The 22,079-nt window shown below is 44.3% G+C and overlaps 1 protein-coding gene across 4 annotated transcripts in view; it reads left to right on the plus strand.

Annotated features, from left to right (window-relative positions):
* DOCK3 (dedicator of cytokinesis 3) overlaps nucleotides 1-22,079 on the plus strand; it is a 1,203,328-nt gene that overhangs the window by 423,683 nt on the left and 757,566 nt on the right. For all 4 annotated transcript variants that reach the window (XM_029599541.1, XM_029599543.1, XM_029599542.1 and 1 more), the window contains one exon: nucleotides 20,468-20,616. In XM_029599541.1, the coding sequence (XP_029455401.1) occupies nucleotides 20,468-20,616 (149 nt within the window). The remainder of the gene's footprint in view (nucleotides 1-20,467; nucleotides 20,617-22,079) is intronic.

A 22,079-nucleotide genomic window follows, 5' to 3' on the forward strand; every position in this document is an offset into this window, starting at 1 on the left:
TAGACAAATTAGGCAGTCGCCTAGAGTGCCAAAACTTTGAGGGTGACAAAATCCCACCAGGGTCAGGCCCTGGGCCGTTGACAGATCCCATCCTGCCAGTGGCCACAGAACAGGAGGAAACCAAAGCTACTGCATTAAGAGGAGAGAGAGGGAAATGAATGGCAGGTAAGATTGAGGGAGAGTGGAGAGGGAAAGATATTGGGCAGATGGGTTGGAAAAAAGACAAGATGCTGGGTGGGTTGGATGGTGGCAAGAGAGAGTACTGATTAGGTGGGGGCTGCAGAGAGAAATATGTGTACTCAGCAGGTGGAGGATGAAGAAGGAGCATGTGTATGCTGGGTGAGTTGGGGTGGAGATTGTGCTGAGCAAGTTTGAGTTGGAGAGGGTGTTACGGTTTCAGACTGTGCACACTGGTATCCTGCTCAGGGGCTCTGACCTGGGGGGACTAATCTCATATAAACACACAAAATTACTGGGATTATACCTGGGGGCATGTACCTAGGAGCTTATCCCCTACAGAAAGAGCCACACACAGACTTGGATTCAGTATTCCACAGTTCCAGGTAAGAAAGTAAGTTTATTTGAGCAATAGGAGGATAGAACAAATAAAATCAGATCATATAGAAGTAGTAATGGTAGATAACATAGATCTACATAGATATAAAAAGCTTACATTTCCAAAGGCTCAGCCATATCATCACGTCCAGGGCTGGCTCGCTCTCTCTCTCCTCTCTTTCTTGATGTCTCTCCGTATACACTACAAAAGTTTGTGAAAGCAACTGCATTCCCTCCCTCTGAGTTCTTATCAGTTTTCAGACACAGCTGTGCGGCCTTCATCCTCTCTCTCAGGCTTTAGTATAAGTCAATTGCTAGTTCTCTCATAAACAAACTCTTGCCTGTTTGTAAATATTTCACAGTGTAAGACAGTAAACATGAATTCATTCAGAGTTTGGCTTGTGGCCTTCAAACTAGTTTGTGTCTGGATGAAAACTCTGAATCCATACAGCCTATCCTCTATATACTTCCTCAGCAAAAGTAACAAAAACTAACTTCAACAGAGGGAGAGTGTGTGTGCTGAGTTGATGGTGAGGTAGAGAAAGCAAGAAGGTGCTGAGTGGTTAGGGATGGAAAAAGAAAATTGAGTAGTTGGCAAAGTGAAAAGAGAGTTGGATGGATAAAGAGGATGCTGACACTGTGGAAAATAGAGCAAAGAGATTGAAGAGATGGCATGTTAAGCATGGAGTGGAAAATGCTGTTGTGAGGAGAGAAGAAGACACAGGGAAGGATGATTGAGGGGGATGATGGGCACTAGAAGAAGGAGGCAGAGAGAGGAGATGTTGGGCAGATGGTAAGGGAAGGGATCAAGGAAGCTACCCTGCCAGAGCCGATGCTGCTAAAGAAAGGAGTGCTGGGTTGGAGCTGCCACCACTGGTAGGAAGGAGCAATGTATTGAAGCTACAACTAATAGGTAAGTCGGGGAAAGGGACAGCAAGACTGAAGTTTTGGCTAGGGCATGTAATACCCTTGCAGCAGCCCTGTTTCTGTTCCAGTTTCCCAAAAAGAGTCTTTTCATGCTCCACAGAAGAGATCTGAGTCATTTCTGCTTCACTTTAAGTGTTCTCCTAGAGAGATGGGGGTCCTTGTCTCACGCTCATTGAGTTATGATCCTGAGTAAGCAGACTGGACCAGAACTGGCACCAGAGAAGGAGAAAAAAAATATCAATCAATATTTATAAGTGGCTGTGTGCTCCACCTACATGACCGGAGGCATAGTAAAATGGGCTCATTAAGTGGAAGCAGAGGGTCTGTATTGGAACTGAATTTACCAGTGTGGTGACTGGTAATTTCTACTTATATAATTTAATTCGTAAAGGAATGCTATGCAAACCAGTTGAATTGGTGCTGAGAAGAATGCAATATCAGAAGTGAAGGGAACAGGTCAGGTAAAGCCAAAAGCTTCTCAAAATTGTGCTGATCTCACCCCAGCAGGTATCCCTGTACTCATCTGGTCCAGTATAGTATGAGACTAATACAGAGGTGTCATCAGATAAACTACTCTGCATTTTTCACACCATGGCATAATTCTAGTTCTCTCTGAAGTACAGGCATTTGCTGTTTTTTTGTTTATAATTATAATAGAACTAATTTTTATATATGATTTTTTTTTATGTAAACTTAAAAGCCCTAGGAAAAAAGCACACTGATAAAATCTCTCATGCTCATTCAATTTTATGACATAAATTATTGTGAAGTACAGAATATAATATAATGAGATCAGAGTTAATTTGTAATGATCAAAATAATGTGGTTCCTACTGCTTCTTTCCCTTTCCTTCTTTTCTTATGTTAAAATAAACATTTCTAAAATCAATATACTAACATCTACATTTTTCTTTTTATAGTTTCATAATAAAGATATAAATTTAATAGTTTCCTAAATTTAAAAGTTTTTTTGTTTGTTTTTTTTACATTCTGTAGAATATTTGTACACACAAGGCATCATGATATCATTAGTTCTTTCATATTTGAATTTGTGGGTAAATTAAACCAAGCACAAACTTCAAACCTTTTCTGTTTGAAAGGAATCAGCAGAACTAGGGGTCATGAAATGAAACTTCAGGGGAGATGACTCAGAACCAATGCCAGGAAATATTTCTTCACAGAGAGGGTGGTGGATGTCTGGAATGCTTTCCTAAAAGCTGTTGTGAAGACATGAACAGTTAATGAATTCAAACACTATGGATCGCTAAAGGATGGTGTAACATTTCTGTATGTAAGTAACCTGCACAGAATGGCAGTTACTACCCTTAACAAAATGCATGGGGGTAATCTGCACAGAACAGCAGTTCCTACTGCTGTTAAAATCATGAGAGGTCTAGAACGGGTAGATGTGAATCGGTTATTTACTCTTTCAGATAATAGAAAGACTAGGGGGCACTCCATGAAGTTAGCATGTGGCACATTTAAAACTAATCGGAGAAAGTTCTTTTTCACTCAACGCACAATTAAACTCTGGAATTTGTTGCCAGAAGATGTGGTTAGTGCAGTTAGTGTAGCTGTGTTTAAAAAAGGATTGGATAAGTTCTTGGAGGAGAAGTCCATTACCTGCTATTAATTAAGTTGACTTAGAAAATAGCCACTGCTATTACTAGCAACAGTAACATGGAATAGACTTAGTTTTTGTACTTGCCAGGTTCTTATGACCTGGATTGGCCACTGTTGGAAACAGGATGCTGGGCTTGATGGACCCTTGGTCTGACCCAGTATGACATGTTCTTATATTCTTATGTTCTTACTCTTAAAGGAATGCTGGGAGGTAACCTGCATAGAATGGCAGTTACTACGCTTAATGGAACGCATAATGGTAACCTGCCCAGAGTGGCAGTTACTACCATAAGCAAATTGTTAGGCAGACTGGATGGACAATTTGGTCTTTATCTGCCATCGTTATGTTGTGTATCATAATAACCAGGGCCCTCCCCCACCCCCCAATCTCCTGCAATTGCACAACTGGGATAAGGGCTGCAAAACTGAGCTTTTGCTACAGAAGGGGCCAGTTCTTGACTAATTGCCACAGGAGAGCAGGGACTGTGGGAAATCTGGCAGTGGGATGCTAAATTGCTCCTCTTCTGGTCCTTCTTTCCCTCTCTCCCTCCCATGCCCAGGAAGAAAAGCAGTATTGGTGGCAGTTGGAAGACAGCAGAAAGAGGTGCTGTTCCATGCTACCAAGCAGGTACAGTTCCAATCTCAACACTTTCCTTCTGAGCTACATTATGCATATCCACCTATTCCTTGTCTACATTATGCATATCCACATATCCCTTTCATTTTATGAACAGTCCAGAGTCTAATTCAGGGCTTCCCAAACCTGTACTGGGGACCCCACAGCCAGTCGAGTTTTCAGGATATCCACAATAAATATGCATGAGATAAATCTGCTTATAATGAGCCTCCATGATATGCAAATTTATCTCATACATATTCATTGTGAATATCCTGAAAAACCGACTGGCTTTGGGGTCCCAGGACAGCTTTGGGAAGCCCTGTTGTAATTGTTCTAGCTTGGCCACTGCAGGAATGGTTTCCATACCTCATTCAATTGTCAGTACAGTCTCCAATTCCATTGGCAACTTCTCTGACCCTCTTCGCGCAGGAGACAGGCAGGCTATATCACCCAAATCTGTCATTTTAGCCCTCACATCATGGATATTGAATGTGCAGCAGTTTCTATCTGCTACTACTAAATGACATTGCTTCCCTTTTGCTCTCCCCCGATCCCCTCACTCGCTCTCCTTGTCCAGAAATAGGAAGTGCCGGGGTCTGAGTTGCACTTTGCACCACAGGTGCTGTCCTCCTCTTATCCAGACATGGAGGGTGAGGGGATCTTTGTGGTGGTGGGGGGGGAGAGTTTGAACCAGGTTGAGTGAGGGGATAGTGTGGGAGGGATTGAATCAGAGAGAGTGAGAGGTTCTGGTGAAGGAGGTGGTGAGTAAGGGAATGAGGTGGTGAGTGTGAACAATGGGTGAGTGAAGGGAGTGAATCAGGATGAGTGAGGGAATCATGGGGGGGAAGTAGATGGGGGAAAGGGAAGTAAACCAGAGAGGGTGAGGGGATCTGGTGTAGGGGAAATGTTTGAGGGGATAGGGATGGGGAGAATGGATGAGGGAGATTGAGCAGATGCTGTGGGGAGGGAACTGAATGAGGGAGAGTGAGGGGATCATGCAGGTAGGGGAGGGAATGATGAGAGAGTATTCATATAGGACATTGAATGAGGGGATATTGGGGCTGAGTGACTGAGGGAGTGTGAGAGGTCACAGCGGGGGAAGAGAGTGAGAGAAGATAGCAACTTGAAGGATTGTAGGCTGGGAGAGAATGCCATTGTGACAATGAGGGAGAAAATGGGAGAATGAACAAGGAGATTGAAGTAAGTGTAGAGTGTGAATGAGGCGAACAATGTGGGAGTAAGTGGAGTCAGGAGATTGGAAGGGTGTAGAATGTGAGAGGAGTGGAGGCGGGATTGGGATGTAAGGGAATCTGAAAGGAGCTTTGGAGGGGCTATAAGAGAAGGAATATGGGTGTGATTGGAGGAGTTATGTCTTTCTTCCTTCTCCATCCCTATCTTGCCGCCGCCTCCTCCACCTCCATCTCTTGCTCATCCTTGGCTTCTCTCCTTCTCTTCCATCTCAATCTCCAATACTACTTTTTCTCATCTCCCCATCCACGATCATCTCTCCTCATCCTCCCTATTCCTGATAATTCCTCCTCTCATTACCACTCCTTTCACTATTACTCCCTTTCCTTATTCTTCCTGAATCCCCATCCTCTCCTCCTCCTTCCCTTGTGCCTCTACCCTCCCCCATCGCAATGACTTATCCATCTACCCCCTCCTATCTAAAATTCCTCCTTTTTCCTCCCCTGAGATCACCTTTTCCTCTTCTAAGATCTCCTCATTTCCCATTCCCAGATCCTTTCCTCTCCTGTCCCAATCACTAAGATCCTACTTCCCCCCCCCCCCACCCAAAAAAAAAAAAAATACAATTTTTTTTAAACTGGACATAGAAATGTCAGAAAATGATTTTTTTTTATAAAGAAAAAAATTGCTTTATTTAAATTGAAAATATATGTAAAATTATGCAAATTTGCCACAATCGCCACAATCTGCCAGATCTTCCTAACTCTTGCTACAGATTCTTCTAAAATCTGCCACAGAGAACTGGGAGCTGTGAAAACTGCTTTATTTAACTTTTAACTTTAAATTTTTGCTTTTTCATTTTTATTAGCCAGTAAACTATAGTTAGGGATTCTATTTTTAGGTATTTATATATTGTAAATTTAGGTATTTATTTTCTAGCTTTTAAGGGTTTCTTTGAGGGTAGAAAATAATGGTCAATTTTCAAAGCTATTTAAATGGATAACTTAAAAGTTATCTGTGTAAATGGCTAGTTTATTCCGCTTGCATATCCAGATAAGTCTTTATCCAGCTAAGGTATAGCCAAATAAAAAAGGGATATGTAGAGGCATTTTGGGGCGAGACTGAGTTAGGCTAACATTGATATTTGGAGTTAGCCAGCTAAGTTAATTGGCTAACTGTAGACTTGCCTGAGAGCAGGTCTAAAGTTTTAAACTAGTTTTAAACAGCTATATTAAAAAGATTATAGAGGTTAAATGACAAAGTGAAGTTTTGGGAAAAAAATCATGGGCCTACTGGCCCTAATATGACCCTCCCCCCTCCCAGCTGAGTCTGGGCATTTTGACCTCAGATAGGAAGGAGGGGAGCATCCTAGGGCCAGTAAGCCTGCAATTTTTTTTCCAGAGCCAGACTTTGCCACTTAACCAGCTATATTCTTTTGAAAATTACTGATTAAGACTAAAGTTATCCGGTTAACTATAGCTGGATAGCTTTATAACCGGAAATATTCAAGACGTTGCCAGTTAGGTTATAGTTATCCGGCTGTGGTTAGCCGAATAACTTTAATCGGGAATAGTGAGTGGGACATTTATCCCACTGAATAACTGGGACAAGTTATCCAGTTAACTGTAGCCAGATAACTTGCCTGCTTGCTGGCTTACTGAATATTGGGCCGTCGGTGTTTAGCAGTGTTTTTGTGGCATGGGTGCATTGCTGGGTACCTTTTCTGGTTAAATTAGATACATATACTTGTGCAGCTGAGACATTTTCAGCATGGAAAATGAACAGAAACAGAGTGGAGGATCCAAGGCAGGAAAGGATTAGGGAGAGAGTGGTGGTGGTGTTTTTCCAGTGTTTATCTAATAAAACTTTTTTTTTTCTTTGCATTGGGGAGGGGATGGGGTTATTGATGTTTATCAGATAAAACTTATAATCAGAAGCCTTAAATAAAGTGAATAGAGTTGCTAATATTGATTTTATTATGCCTAACTCTAGAGTTCCATATTGAATACACTACAGAGCCGGAAAGTTACCAAGGTAGGAGGAATAGCCTAGTGGTTAGGGCAGTGGGCTACGAACCAGGAGACCAGGGTTTGAGTCTCGCTGTTGCTCCTTGTGACCTTGGGCAAGTCACTTTACCCTCCATTGCCTCAATTACAAAATGTAGATTGTAAGCCCTCTGGGGATAGAGAAATACCTACAGTACCTGAATGTAAACCAATGTGATATCTCAGATCAAATGTCAGTATATAAAAATAATAAAGAAAAACTTTGCTTGGATATTCAGCAGAACATAACTGGATATGCGTTCTGCTGAATATAGTTGACTATAGTCAGTTACCCAGATACTTCTCCAGTTAACTTTAGGACAGCCCTCTGGCACGACCAGGCTTTGCCAGATAACTTATTTGGATAGCACTGAATATCAGAACTAAACAGCTAAATTTATGCCCCATCCTCGCCTCTTTTTTTATTCAGCTAAATTTTGTGTGGGTAATTATTTACCCGAACAAAATTTTAAACTGAGGGTGAGGGAAAATGTTTGAAACCAAAGATTTGTTTGTGCAACTTCCGAAGTTATCCAGAAACATCTTTTGAATATGGATCTTCTGGAGATTAAGTGATACTGAGTAGTAAACACAGGTTCTGATTTACTGAGCTCCCCCCCCCCCACCCCCCCCGATACAGAATTGTAGAAAAGCCATAGGGGTAGATTTTAAAAAATAGCGCGATCGCATACTTTTGTTCGCGCACCAGGTGCAAACAAAAGTACGCTGGATTTTATAAGATACGCGCGTAGCCTATAAAATCCGGGATCGGCGCACGCAAGGCTGCCGATTTTGCCGAAACGCCGCGTCATTTGGCGACGCCCCCGACATGCCCCCTTAAAAAAGCCCAGTGACTTACGCATGTCCTGGGGCTCTGCGTGCGTAAATCCGGGCGGATTTACGCGAGCAGGGCATTTAAAATCCGCCCGATAGTGAATCTGATCCACAGACACATTTGCTGAATTGGAGTCTCTGCATGACAGTCATGTAGAAAGCAAAACTCTTAATATTGATATGGAATACTCTCACATTCAGAGGATCTTTTCAAGTCTAATCTGCTTATCAAACTGATTTTACACTACAGGAGCTATGCTTTATATTAGTAGCACTTGCAGAGATTCACACCCAATAAGCTCATCTGTTAATGAGAACCATAAAACAAAGCTTGATCAGTCTGAATGCTGAATGTAAGTGCTCATCAGTAGAGCAGGACCTCTCCCTGTGCCATTATAATGTTGATCAAACATAGTGGAGCATTGGAAAATGTCAACCCAAGGATTCCGCTTCCATCAGTTCCACACTAAACATTCAGAAATAATTAAGATTTTACCCCCTTATCACTTTTTGACATCATTTACTTGAACATGAAAGTAAAAATTGAGTTAACTAAGAGAGTTGTACATGAGTTGATAAAGAATTGTGATTAAATGATGCCACCTTAAAAAATGAGATATTTTGACAAGTTCCTGGAGGGAAATTTCATAATATATTATTAGCCAGGTAGACTAAAGAAAGTTATTGCTATCGATGGGAGTGAACAACAGGAATTAGATCTACTTTATGGGATCTGCCAGATACTTGTAACCTGAATTGGCTACTGTCAGAGACAGAATGTCAGGCTTGATGGACCTTGGTCTGACCCAGCAGGGCATTTCTTATGTTCTTATAATTAGATCTGCTTTTATGGACTTGGATTACAACTGACATCCTATGTTGAACAAAATCAGTTGGGTTTCCTACTATTATTAAGAAAGTACAGAGAGCGAGAGCAGAGCAAATACCTTGTACAGTTTTGTATCCTCATCTTTAGACCTTTATTGCTTTGCAGTTATTGTTAGCATTACCTGTGTTTAAAATAGTTCATTCCTAGATGTCGTTTTCTTTTGTTAAGAAAATACTTTACTCTAGAAGTAACAAATCATGCCTACCCCTCTTTTCCCTATTTGCATCCTCCCCTCTTCTTTGTCTTTACTATCCACAGACAAAAGTGGATTCAAATGCAGCAAGTTGATTACAAGGAACTTAGATGGACAAGGTCAGATGCAGTAGTCTATTATTAAATAACTATGAAAATATCTTAGTGAAAAACCTGTGAGGATTTTCATTTGTGCTAAAGCCATTTGTATATTATGTGTATATGATATGATGTGTATTTGTGCTAAAGCCATTTGTATATGATATGATGTGTATTTTAATGTCGGTATAAAAAAACTGTTAAATAAATAAAATAAATAAATAAATATATATATTAATCGTAGCAAGACTACTTTGACAATACTTGAAGATGCCACCTTATAGCCTTTGCTGCTAAAATGTAAACAGTGGAACAGGCAATAAATATATGGTTACATACAGAAAAGATATGATTTCCTAGCGTGTAGCAGATGGACTCAAAACAAGTGGGGATAGTGTGCTCATGCTAGCAGTTGGAGACGGATCTGACGTCAGCACGGGTACATATACCCCCACAGGAAGTGTAGCAATTCAGTAATTTCCGTCTCCAAAGCAGTTTGGAGCTATCTCATGCTCGCTGAGCATGTTTCCAAATTCTACACAACTAAATTCATAGAAGAAACCTACCTGAAGACGAGCCCCGCACTCCCAGTTGAGTTTCCCGAGGCGATTTCTGTGGTCCCTCGGAGGTAAGGGCCTCGGTCCAGTGGCCGGCTCGCGGCAGGGACCTAGCCCCCTAGTGAGAAGGAGGGTGGAATCATTCAAGGGGATTCATGCCTTTGTCACAATGCAGGCTGCTCACCGAGCGGGTCCATACGTACCGGATGTCCCGGCCCCTGGACCCTCAAGGCCTAGACACGGCCACGTGCCACCCGGAACCCCCACTTATGGGGATTCAGATTGCCCTGAGGAAAACGACGAGTCCCCCTAGGAGGGAGAACTGCCCTCGGGGGTTGAATCATATCGGACCATGAGGCGCTTCTTTTTGAAAGGGGATCTCCCAGGCCTGATCTCTCAATGCCTGTCGGAGCTGGCTATTCCAGGCCACGATGCCCCTGAGGAACCTAGACTGAACCCCCTGTTAGGGGGCCTGCGCCAAACGTCTCACCATATTCCCCTCCTACAAGTAGCTCAGCAGTTAATCGATCTGGAATGGAATACACCGGAGGCCTCATTCAAAGGGGGTCGGGCCTTGGCTGGCATGTACCCCTTAGACCCGGCAACCAAGGAGAAGCTGGCGTGCCCCCGGGTAGACGCCATAGTTAGCGCAATTGTGAAGCGCACCACCATTCCGGTGGAGGGGGGTCGGCCCTCAAGGATACACATGACCGGCGCATGGACGCCATTCTGAAAGAAGCCTTTGAGGTGGCAGCCATGTCCCTACGAATTGCGACCTGCTGCACCGTGGTGACACGTTCCTGTTTATCACAGGCTAGGAACAACACCCTGGGAGAGGAAATGGAATCAGCTCTCTCGTTCCTCACTGATGCAGCCTCCGACTTAGTCCGTACGGCAGTCAAAGGAGTGTCCTCCTCAGTGGCGGCCAGGAGACAGCTCTGGCTATGTAATTGGTCGGCCAACTCCTCCTCCAAGACGCGCCTCACGAGAATGCCCTTTGAGGGATCCCTCCTGTTCGGCAGCGACCTTGAGAAACTGGCCAATAAATGGGGCGCATCTCCATTACCCCGTCTACCAGAAGACCGGTCGAGGAGGAACCAGCGCCCTTTCCTAGACCATCCAGAGGTAGAATCTCTCAGCGCTTCAACCCTTACATGGCTTGCTACCAAGCACCTCGTTCGCAGGCCAGGAACCAGTCCTTTCGGCCTAAGCACAACAAGAGGGGAACCGGCTCGGGTCCCGGCCGTACCCCACAATGACAATCAGCTGACCCATCCGGGGGTAGCAGCCATAGGGGGCAGGCTATCCCTCTTCTACCGAAGGTGGGTCGAGATTACCTCGGATCAGTGGGTCCTTGCCATCATCCAAGAAGGGTATTATCTGGATTTTCTTCGACTCCCGCCGGACAGGTTTGTGGAATCTCCCTGTTCGCCCATCAAGAGGACGGCCCTAGAGGTTACTTTGCGGAGGCTCCTGTCCCTAAAGGCCAGAATCCCAGTGCCTGCAAGGGAAATGAATTCTGGGCATTATTCCATATATTTCATCGTGCCCAAGAAGGAGGGCACTTTCTGGCCCGTCCTGGACCTCAAGTCAGTCAACCAATACCTACGGGTCCCCAGCTTTCGCATGGAAACTCTGAGGTCTGTCAAGAATTCAGTACAGCCAGGGGAGTTTCTCACATCCCTAGATCTATCGGAAGCCTACCTGCATATCCCAATCCATCGGGATCATCAGCACTATTTACGCTTCAAGGTCCTGGACCAACACTTCCAGTTCCGAGCTTTACCCTTCGGGTTAGCCACCGCGTCGCGGACCTTTATCAAGGTCATAGTAGTAGTGGCAGCGTCCCTCAGGAAGGAGGGAATCCTCGTCCATCCCTACCTGGACGACTGGCTGATCCGGGCGAAGTCACCAGAGGAGATCCACCAGGCAACCAACAGAGTTATAGCTCTTCTGGAAAGCCTAGGATGGGTTGTAAACTTGAACAAGAGTTCCCTGCAGCCTTCTCAGTTGCTGGAATACCTAGGAGTCCGATTCGACACCCAGGAAGACAAGGTCAGCCTGACCTCCAGAAGGAAGTCGAAACTCCGGAATCATCTGCAGGCCCTGCTGAGCGCCAGCCGGCCCACAGCTCGGGATTACAGGTCCTCGGCCTCATGGCATCCACTCTGGAGGTGATACCATGGGCGCGGGCTCATATGAGACCATTACAACGCGCCCTCCTATCTCGGTGGAGCCCACAATCACAGAACTACACCACGCACCTACCTCTACCAGCCACAGTGCGGAACCAGCTACGTGGTGGTTGCAGCCCGGCCACATGAGCCAGGGGTCAAGAATGTCCTCCCCACCCTGGACCCTGCTCACTACAGATGCCAGCCTGAATGGATGGGGAGCACACTGCAAAGAACTCACCGCCCAAGGGCGGTGGAACAGAGAAGAGTCAAGGTGGAACATCAACCGACTAGAGGCATGGGCAGTCAGGCTAGCGTGCCTGCGATTTGCCCACAGACTTCGCAACGGAGCGGTCAGAGTGATGTCGGACAATGCCACCACGGTGGCATACATCAACCGACAGGGTGGAACCAGAAGCCAACAGGTATCACTAGAAATAGCCCCCCTGATGACTTGGGCGGAAGCGAATCTCCAGGACATCTCCGCCGTTCACATCGCCAGGAAGGACAACACCATGGCAGACTTCCTCAGCAGAGAAAGCCTAAATCCAGGGGAATGGCAGCTGTCGCCCACAGCTTTCCAGATGATTGTGGATCAGTGGGGGACGCCGGGCATGGACCTACTAGCGGACAGGTCCAACGCTCAAGTGCCCAGATATTTCAGCCGTAGGCGGGATCCGCTATCCCAGGGGATCGATGCCCTGGTACAGCCATGGCCTCAGGGGATCCTGCTATATGCCTTTCCTCCATGGCTCCTGCTGGGTGCCATTATACACAAGATTCAGCGGCACAGAGGCCTAGTTCTTCTAGTGGCCCCGGACTGGCCAAGAAGACCCTGGTACGCAGACATGAGAAGACTACTGGCAGGGCATCCTCTACCTCTGCCTCCATACAGGGACCTGCTGCTGCAAGTTCCCATCCTCTACGAGGATCCAGCTCAATTCTCTCTTACGGTCTGGCCATTGAGAGGGCTAGATTGAAGAAAAGAGGATACTCGGAGCCGGGAATAGACACACTCCTCCAAGCACGCAAGTTCTCCACATCACTGACATATATCAGGATCTGGAGAGTTTTTGAAGCCTGGTGCGACTCTCACAGCACCAATTCACATGCCGCTAAGATTCCTATCATTTTGGACTTTCTACAAGATGGACTTCAGAAGGGTCTGTCCCTCAGCTCCATCAAGGTTCAGGTAGCAGCGCTGTCTTGTTACGGTCCCAGGAGTGATGGCAACACCATTGCCAAACACCCAGACGTCTCACATTTCCTGAAAGGAGTCAAACACATTCGTCCGCCACTGAAGTGGCCAGTACCCCTGTGGAACTTCAACCTAGTGTTGGAATTTCTAGCGGGATCCGTTTTCAGACCCCTTCGAGGCCTGTCTCTCCGTTTGTTGACCTTGAAGATGGTGTTCTTGCTGGCTGTATGTTCAGCACGCCGCATCTCAGAGGTACAAGCACTGTTCTGCCGTGATCCGTTTCTCAGAATCACTCCAGAGGCTATCCATCTTCGCACGGTTCCTTCCTTCTTACCCAAAGTAGTCTCACAATTTCACCTCAACCAAACCATATCCTTGCCAACCACGGAAGGTTTGAAGAAGTCAGAAGAAGGTCGAATACTGCGTCATCTCAACATCGGCAGAATACTGGCCAGATACTTGGAAATGTCAGAAGCAGTACGAAAGACGGACCATCTGTTCATCCTTCACAGCGGGAAGATGCAAGGAGAAGCGGCCTCACGACCAACCATCGCCCACTGGATCAAAGAAGTTATCAAGGCATTTAGGAAAAAACTCAAGACATGGCTCTTCAGCCAAGCCTTCTCTGAACCCCCTGACATTCATTAGCTTGCCCTTACTCTAGGCCTGAATGATATGCCTGAATGAAAGCCTTATTTTCTGCCTGTACGATAGACCCTGATACTCCTAAGCACTTTATGCACTATCTATCTTAACAATGGTATTATATTTATAATTGCTGCCTGCTCTAACCTATCTTTCCAGCTGATTAAGCTCCCAAGTTCTTACTCCCTGTTGAATGTAACTTTGCCTCTTCCGCACCTTTGTTTGATTTAAGTTAGTTGGCACTACAGTTGTTTACCCTGTTCGATGTAAACCGATCCAATATGGTTTTTGTCCATGAAGGTCGGTATAGAAAAGTGTTAAATAAATAAATAAATAAGGCGGCCTACGTAGAGGCGGGAAAACCACCACCTCTACAGGTCAAGGCTCATTCTACCAGAGCGCAAGCAGCCTCTTGGGCAGAAACTAGGATGCTGTCGCCTGCAGAGATATGTAAAGCGGCGACGTGGTCCTCCCTCCATACCTTCTCCAGGTTCTACCGTCTGGACGTTCAGGCCAGGGAGGACACAGCATTTGCGAGGGCAATCCTAAACGGACCTCGGGCAGCCTCCCGCCCAGTTCGGGAGTAGCTTTTGTACATCCCACTTGTTTTGAGTCCATCTGCTACACGCTAGGAAATGTTGAGATTACTTACCTGATAATCTCCTTTTCTTTAGTGTATGCAGATGGACTCAGCATCCCGCCCGGCTGCCGGTATACATGGGGATTCGCTGACTCACGGTAAGCCATGTTTGCTTATATAGGGCTTTCACCCTGCCGGGTGTCGACGCCTTCCGGTTGAGAACACTGGCGGTCTCCAGCTACCATCAATCGGTCAGGGTAATCCTGTTCATTTAAACGATCGGTCAGTCACACATATATCCATAAAAGCTTTTGCAAGGAAGATTACTGAATTGCTACACTTCCTGTGGGGGTATATGTACCCGTGCTGACGTCAGATCCGTCTCCAACTGCTAGCACGAGCACACTATACCCACTTGTTTTGAGTCCATCTGCATACACTAAGGAAAAGGAGATTATCAGGTAAGTAATCTCAACATTGTAAGAGCAAAACATTTAATTGGAATATTATGAAATAGTGATGAGCTGGCTGGTTATGCAATAAACACATTTCTCTTTCAAGCTGAGATTAGAGCTACAAAATAATTTTAAAAATTCTTAAGCTGCAGTGTAAACTTTTAGGAACTAGGGAGAAAAACTGAAGCACTATTCCCTCCTGTGTTTCCCCTCCCATGGCTATTCTCATCGTGTACCTCCTGTCCCTGTCTCTCCCCAATATGCGCCTTCTCACTCCCATCTCTTTCCCCTCTATTCCTATCTCACGTCCTTCCTACTGCATCCTCTTTCTTTCCCACCTCGTGCCTTCCCTGTCTTCTAACTTCCCATCTTGTGCCACCTATCTCCCAACTCTGTGCCATGTGCTGCCTCTTTCCCATGATCCACAAAACACTGCTGACTGTCAGTGTCACAAAACTGAGAGAGGACGATCTGACCTACTTTAAAATCTAACTGGTAAATTTTAAGTGGGCCACACGCGCGCTGCATGCATTTTCAAAGGGGCTTGGCCATGCGTGTAACCCCTGTTATGCACAGAAGTGCCGGGCCCAAGGAAAGGGACAGTCGGGGGGGGGGGGGGGGGAGGGACAGGGCTGGAGGTAGCCGATCCAGTGGACATTTGCCACTGTGCTGGGGAAGCGTGCGCTGGCCAACTGCTGGTACGCGCAAGTTGCTTCTGCTCCAGCGGAGCAGTAAACAAGAAAATTAAAAAAAAAAAAAAGAAAGGGTTTAGGAGGAGGGGAGGAGAGGGGAAGGGAGTTTAGGTAGGTGGGGCGGGGGGGGGGGGGCTCTTCTCACAAGGTTGCATCAATTGTGCCACAGCAAGAGGAGCTCATGCCCCTGTCACTCACAACAGGTATATGTCAATAAAACATAAGAAAAACAATAAAACAAAAAACATAATAAAAACAAAATCTTAGTAAAACAGTCAACATAGTTTACTGTGATGGTGACTATTACAGTTCACCATCCTCCCGTTTGGACTGCACGGACACCTGTCACATTCCAACACTTGATCGACTGCCTCCTGTGCCTGCACAATGTCTTTGGATGACATCATAGTTCATAATAGAACTGCGAAACCCACTTAAAACAATTGCAAACAGATCACACAACTCTTTCTAGCAGGCTGGACTGATGGATAACCCCAAGAATTATCTGGGATACTCCCTTGGATAAGGACAAAGTCCACTCAAGGGCATGAAGCAGTCGCATGAGTACCGGTTCACAAGACAAAAAGTAAGGTGAGAACCTTTTTAGGCCTCATTGCCTACTACTGTAGGTTTATCTCAAATTTCCTGGAAAGGAACAAACACCTCGCCAATCTGCTACAAAAGAAGGTGCAAGAGAAGATCAGATGATTCAAGGAGTTGGATAAAGCATTTCAGGGATTAAAGAAAACTATTTGCTCAGAACCAGTCTGATGAGCCTGGACTTTAATATGCCTTTCGTGATACAAATGAATGCCTCAAACGTTGTCCTTGAAGCAGTGCTCTCCCAAGAAAATGAAGACTTGGAATCTGTGGCTAAATGAAAAGTTACTGTCCAGCGAGAGACATTTCTCTACCATTGAAAAGAAGATCTTAGCAGTAAGGTGGGCCTTGGAAACCTTCAGGTATTGAAGATGGACCATTATCCCCTCTCTTGGATCGTCTGAAACATGAAAACAAATGGCAGGGTGATGTAGTGGTTTTTGTCCCTAGATCCCTTCTCTTTCAAACTACAACACAGGGCTGGGAAGGACAATGGAAACACAGACTTCCTTTCCCGGGAGGTGTCCGTGATGCAGGCAGGCAATCTAACCAGGAAGGTTGAGCTGAGAGGGAGCACATGTAAAGGGATATATACTTTAAAAATCTGGAACACATTAAAAGTCCAGGACAAGCATCTAGCCTGGTCCATATTATAAGCCAATCAAAGTGTAAGCGCAGCCTCCAGGGAGTTCCCCAGGCAAGGGGAATAAATATCGGAGCCAAGGAAAAACAGGCTGAGAATTACAATTAAACCTTGAAAGTTTGAATACCTGCGTTTTGCTGTAGCTCTGCTGTGAGATCAGCAGGGTTTTGCTGTTATTGTAAATAATAAAAGTGTTGGAAAAACTGGAGACCAGGCCCTCTTATGTCCTCCAGGACTCCGCCCTGAAACTAAGGCTCACTTAACGCTATCACACTCTAATTCTGCCATGAGGGCAGTTTTACACAGGCAAAATATTTAGTGATATTTCAGGGCATCGTGCTCATCACTTGTCATATTCTATATTTGAAAGATCTTTAGAATAATATAATATATGTTTGTCATTTTCATCTGTAGGACATACATAATTATCTGCAGAAATGTGCAAAAATCACTATCAAAATGCTTTTTCAACTGAAATGCTGCATGGTTTGCTTCATAAGTGTTTTTATTGTGAACTCATTGCATTAGGACAAAGCAGAACTTGGGGGAATGTTTAACTGGTTTTGTTGTTCAGCCAAAGATAAATTGTCCGTCTATGCAAGAGTAAAACTGCTGTAAATTTGTTTTCTAAATGAATTAGAAATACAATTAAACTCTTTCTTAGGGTTTTGTTGTTATGAATGGTAAATCATTTAATTTTCATGACTGATTTGAACATTTTTAATGATGAAACTTGTTTTTCAGTTTGTAAGCATATATGCACTCAGAATTTCCAGGTAACAGAGCTACATTATATTCACAAAATATAAAGGGGCAGATTTTAAAAGCCCTGCGCGCGCCGAGCTTATTTTGCATAGGCCCTGGCGACACTCGCAAGCCCCAGGACGCACGGATGTCCCGGGGCTTGAAAAAAGGGGTGGGGCGGGAGCGTGGCCAGAGGCCTCCGTAGGGCCTCCAGGCCGGGGGATCGCGCGCCGGCACTCGGCTGGCGTGCGCAACCTACACCTGCCCAGAGGCAGGTGCAACTTGAAAAATAAAGGTCGGGTGGGGGGGGGGAGTTTAGGTAGGGCTGGGGGGCGTGTTAGGGTGGGGGGAAGAGGGAACAGGGAAAGCAATCGGGGCTCCCCTAGGGCTTGGCGCACAAGTGTGCACCCCCTTGTGTGCGCCGACCCTGGATTTTATAACATGCGTGTGGATGTTATAAAATCGGGCGTAGATTTGTGCGCGCCGGGTTGCGCACACAAATCTACGCCCGCGCGTAGGTACTAAAATCTGGCCCAAATGTTCTAAGCAAAAAATAGAGAAATGGACTTGCATGTAGTTGGAGAGAATCTATTCTCAGATGATCTCTATTTAATATAAGGTAACTGAGATTAATTTCAGTGTTGATCTTTTACTTGAAATTGATGAAAGTTTGTAACTGTTGATTTGTTGTAAATGCATGCATATAAAGTAAGAAAAAGAAAATTCATGCCCTTGAAAATATCAATGCTCACTAGATAGTAATATTGATGTATACTGGGTATTATCTTTGGCCTCCAATATTCATTTTTTGAGTAGTTATAATATATGTTCTGTTCATAATCCCAGATATTGGTACAGAATTGGTATAGAAATATTTTTCAGTTTCAGGAAACATAATGGGGTATATCCAAATGAGATTGAGGTGTGTCACTTTCTATAGGCATATTTCATAGGTACTTCATTAAAAAAGGAACATCACTCATAAAGCTAAACTCTTTGTTACCTAGGCATAGGAAATTGAGATGATTCAGCTCTTACCTGTTAGATCATCAATCTAATAGCATCAAGTCAATTGGATAAATTCTGAATAATCATCATACTATTATAGGAAGACATGAAATCTTGTTTTAAAATAATTATTCAAGTAGATATGACTTTCTCTATAGACAAAATGTTGCAAATGAATGAATTTAAATATCTTTTCTTCCAATGTTTTTTGGTGACTATTTTCTGTCCATGGTTCTGTGTGTATAAACGCCCCATCTACTGTACTTCATTGAATGGCAAAGGCGGTGTAAGGAATTTTGCTGCCCCAGGTAGCTTTAGAATTTGGCTCACACACTTTCTTAAATCTGCCATCTCCACTCTTTTCCAAAGAAGTGGGGAAGCCTTGGACCCCATTACTATCACTGCATATTGTCATTGAGTGTGGAGATTTGTAGGAAATGGTGCTCCACTAATTATACTCATTGATTAGAAACTCCAACTTTACAAATTACAGTATTTATGAATTCATTAATTACTCCTACTGTGATTGATCAGAGTTTGTTTTAATCAGAACACAAATTCATGAAGTTTGTCTTACAAGCTTTGAGAGTTTTATCAGTTAAAATATAATTAATTAATATAATAATTGTTTCAGTGATCACTTCAGCTAGATTTACATTCACAGTTTCTAAAGTAGCACAACAGATTATTGACTGCAAGTTTGCACGGATTTAATTCAGAGCAATCACAGCTGTCTACAAAATTGAGTAACTTCAGTTTGGGGAAGTATGTTCTTTCACTGCACTGGCATATAGCAGCTGAAGGAGTTGGGTAGTTTCTCTGTGAAGACATCTGCATCTGTATTCTTCTGTGTGCAGGTCAGGAAAGCTTAGCAGCTATGCACAAGCATCTCTGATTAGTGTCTGTTCTTGAACATTGAAGATCAGGCAGGTATACAGGTTTCTTCTAGTCTTGAGAGTGTTATTTGTTGATATTCGGTTAGAGCTCTCTCGGATGGCGGGAACTCCGATTCCTTTGTTTCACTTAATTTTATAAAAGTGAATGTGCATAATGTATGCACATTCAATGCATATGGATGAAGGCCAAACAACTTTCTATTGGGAGTTTCACATTTTTTTTAATAAGTGAAGTGTTCATTTTAGCATCGAGAACTGTATAGTCTCAGAGTGATATTAAAGATGAGTCCTCCAGTCAGTATCAAAGCTCTTTTTTTCAAGTATATCTAAGGTAGATAAAGTGGTGGAGGTGCCAAGGATATGTTTTACAACTTAGGCATTCTAGCCTGCAGGCCCTTATTTCTCAGTCCCAGCACATTTAGAAGAATGTCCATTTTGCTTTGTTGTCCTCCTTTCATTTTATTTCATTCAGAGAGAACATGCTCCTTTAAGAAATGCATAGAAAATGTTGGCCTGAATTCTGCCTACAGACTGTAAGCCAGAGTGCACATTTATAATCCCCATGGCAGCCCCATCTTCTCCCTCACATGTTTCTATTAAATCAGAAACCCATGTGGGAAAAGATGGAACCACCACAGGGACTATATGTGCACATACTAACTCACATTTTCTGCCCTCAGGAAGAAAATGACAGCAGCATGCAGTGATTAGCATATTGCACATTGACCATTTTTATTTATGACCTTTTCCGAAAATTGGATCAAATGGATTATAATAAATTTAAATGAAAAGAGGTGTTATAACAGCCTCCAATCAAATCTGAATTTCCAATTATCATAGCATTGGTATCCAATATAGGACAACCCATTTGTGAATAGTTTCAAAACTCAGTTGCATCCCTTTGTGTATAACACAGTCCATTGTCAGGAATAGGGCTGAAGATGTAGGTCTTAGGGGAGAGTCTGGATGAAAAGCCTTGCCTTAGTTCCTTTCCTGAAGTTAAGGTAGTATGGCTCCAGGTACAGAGTTTATGGTAAGAAAGGGGGCAGGTGTTGGACTTGGAAGAGGAGTGGCAGCCTGGGGGGGGGGGGGGGAGGGATTGTAGCAGTGTAGACTTGTGGGTGACTTTCACTATCCCCTCTAGCTTGCCATCGATGCTAGCTAATAGTTTAAGCTGGCGCTGGGGTGTAGAATATTTGTTAGAATCACAGACCAGTCTTTCAGTAAACTATTTTAATTACTGATGGGATGTTACCAAACTTTATATTATGCATCCTGATTCCTCTTTCTACTTTCATCTTCCAGAAACACAAAGTTGATCTGTTCTACAAACTTCGCCATGTAATGAATGAACTCACTGATCTCAGGAGACAGTTGTTGTCAGGTCATTTGACACAGGATCAGGTTCGAGAGGTGAAACGGCACATTACAGTTCGACTGGATTGGGGAAATGAGTAAGTATGAGCATTTCTTTATTCATCAACAGTGGCATTGTTGTGTTGATATTTGATAAGCTATGGGGCTACTTCTACCTGCTAGAATATTTAAAGAGTTCTAGACTTTTATGCCTGAAGTAAAGTTTTGTCTAATAAACACTATGTTTAAATGTTATTGGGTATCTCTTTTATAAGTATATTTGTGTTCTCTTTATTACTTTAAATTATGCACTTCTAACAAAATAAAAACAGCTTGCTTTTCCTTTGTATGCAGCTGTCTATCCCCACATGAAGTGATAAATCTTTGCTTATGACTTCACATTCTGTAGCTGTACAAATGATTGAAATCATAAATAGATTTTGATATGATATAAAGAACAATAAGTTTAAAGCTACTGTATTTTAGAGGGCCAAAAGTTTAGAATTCTTTTTTCTTAGCACCAAGTCAGATGAATCCAGAACATGTGGGTTATGTACCTCTGTGGAGACGGAGCAAGCTAACGTCACTGTATATACCTCTGCAGTGACATCAGCCTGCCAGTAGTCTCCATCTCCAGCTCCAGCAGGTGGTGAATGTGCATCTCCCTACTGGGGATTGCTTCACTTTGAAAAAGGAGAAATAAAGAAAGTAAATTTGCCTCGCTTTCCTACGGTGATACCAATTGGTCCCTCCTCCAGTTTAGAATTCCTGAGGTGATTTCCATTGTCCCTCAGATGAGTGCCTTGGTCCGTTAGCTGATTTTCAGCTGGCCTGGACTTAGCTGCTTGAGCAGCTGAAAGGCAGTGGGTGCAGGAAGCTGAGCACAGCGGTGATGGCAGATGCCCTCCCCCCCCTTGCAGCCGGAGACCATCTCTGTACTCAGCCAGGTAAAGCTGAACTCCGGTAAGTTAAAAAAAAACAAAACAAAAACACACAAGAAAGGATTATACAGAAACTTACAATGAGACTTTTTTTGTTGGACAGGGCTTCCTTCTTCCCCAGTCTCCGTGCTCGGCATGCCAGTCTGATGTTTGTCCTGCTCCTTGGGAGCTTGAGGGACGTAGGCATCCTGGCATGTTGAGCAGCCTCCTTAGGCTAGGCCCTACTCAGAGGCATTTTGCTGCATGACGCGTGGTACGTCGCAATAGCGTTTCGCGTCTTCTTAAGTCTGCCCTCTAGAGGATTGTCAGTCCGGCATGTCCGTCCAGGCTGTGCACTCAGTTTTGGGCACACTGTCGGGCCTTGTATTCTATGTGCCCATGTTAAGCGCCGTTTGCCTCTGCGCACAAGTAGTGCTGGATGCTTAAGTGTTGCGGGAGTGCTAGGGAGTGCTCCCGATTCCGGGGAGATGTGTGCCCTTAGACCATGACGCGACTGCAGAGAGGAGCTCTGTGGAAGTGCTGCGGCAGGCAAGACATGTCCAAGCATGGTAGAGACCCAACAGTGCAATGCTGGTCTCTAGGGTAGCCCTCCGGCCACTCGATAGCCCTTTCGGACTTGC

This window comes from Rhinatrema bivittatum, chromosome 4 (genome assembly GCF_901001135.1).
Source record: "Rhinatrema bivittatum chromosome 4, aRhiBiv1.1, whole genome shotgun sequence".
Taxonomy (NCBI): Eukaryota; Metazoa; Chordata; class Amphibia; order Gymnophiona; family Rhinatrematidae; genus Rhinatrema; species Rhinatrema bivittatum.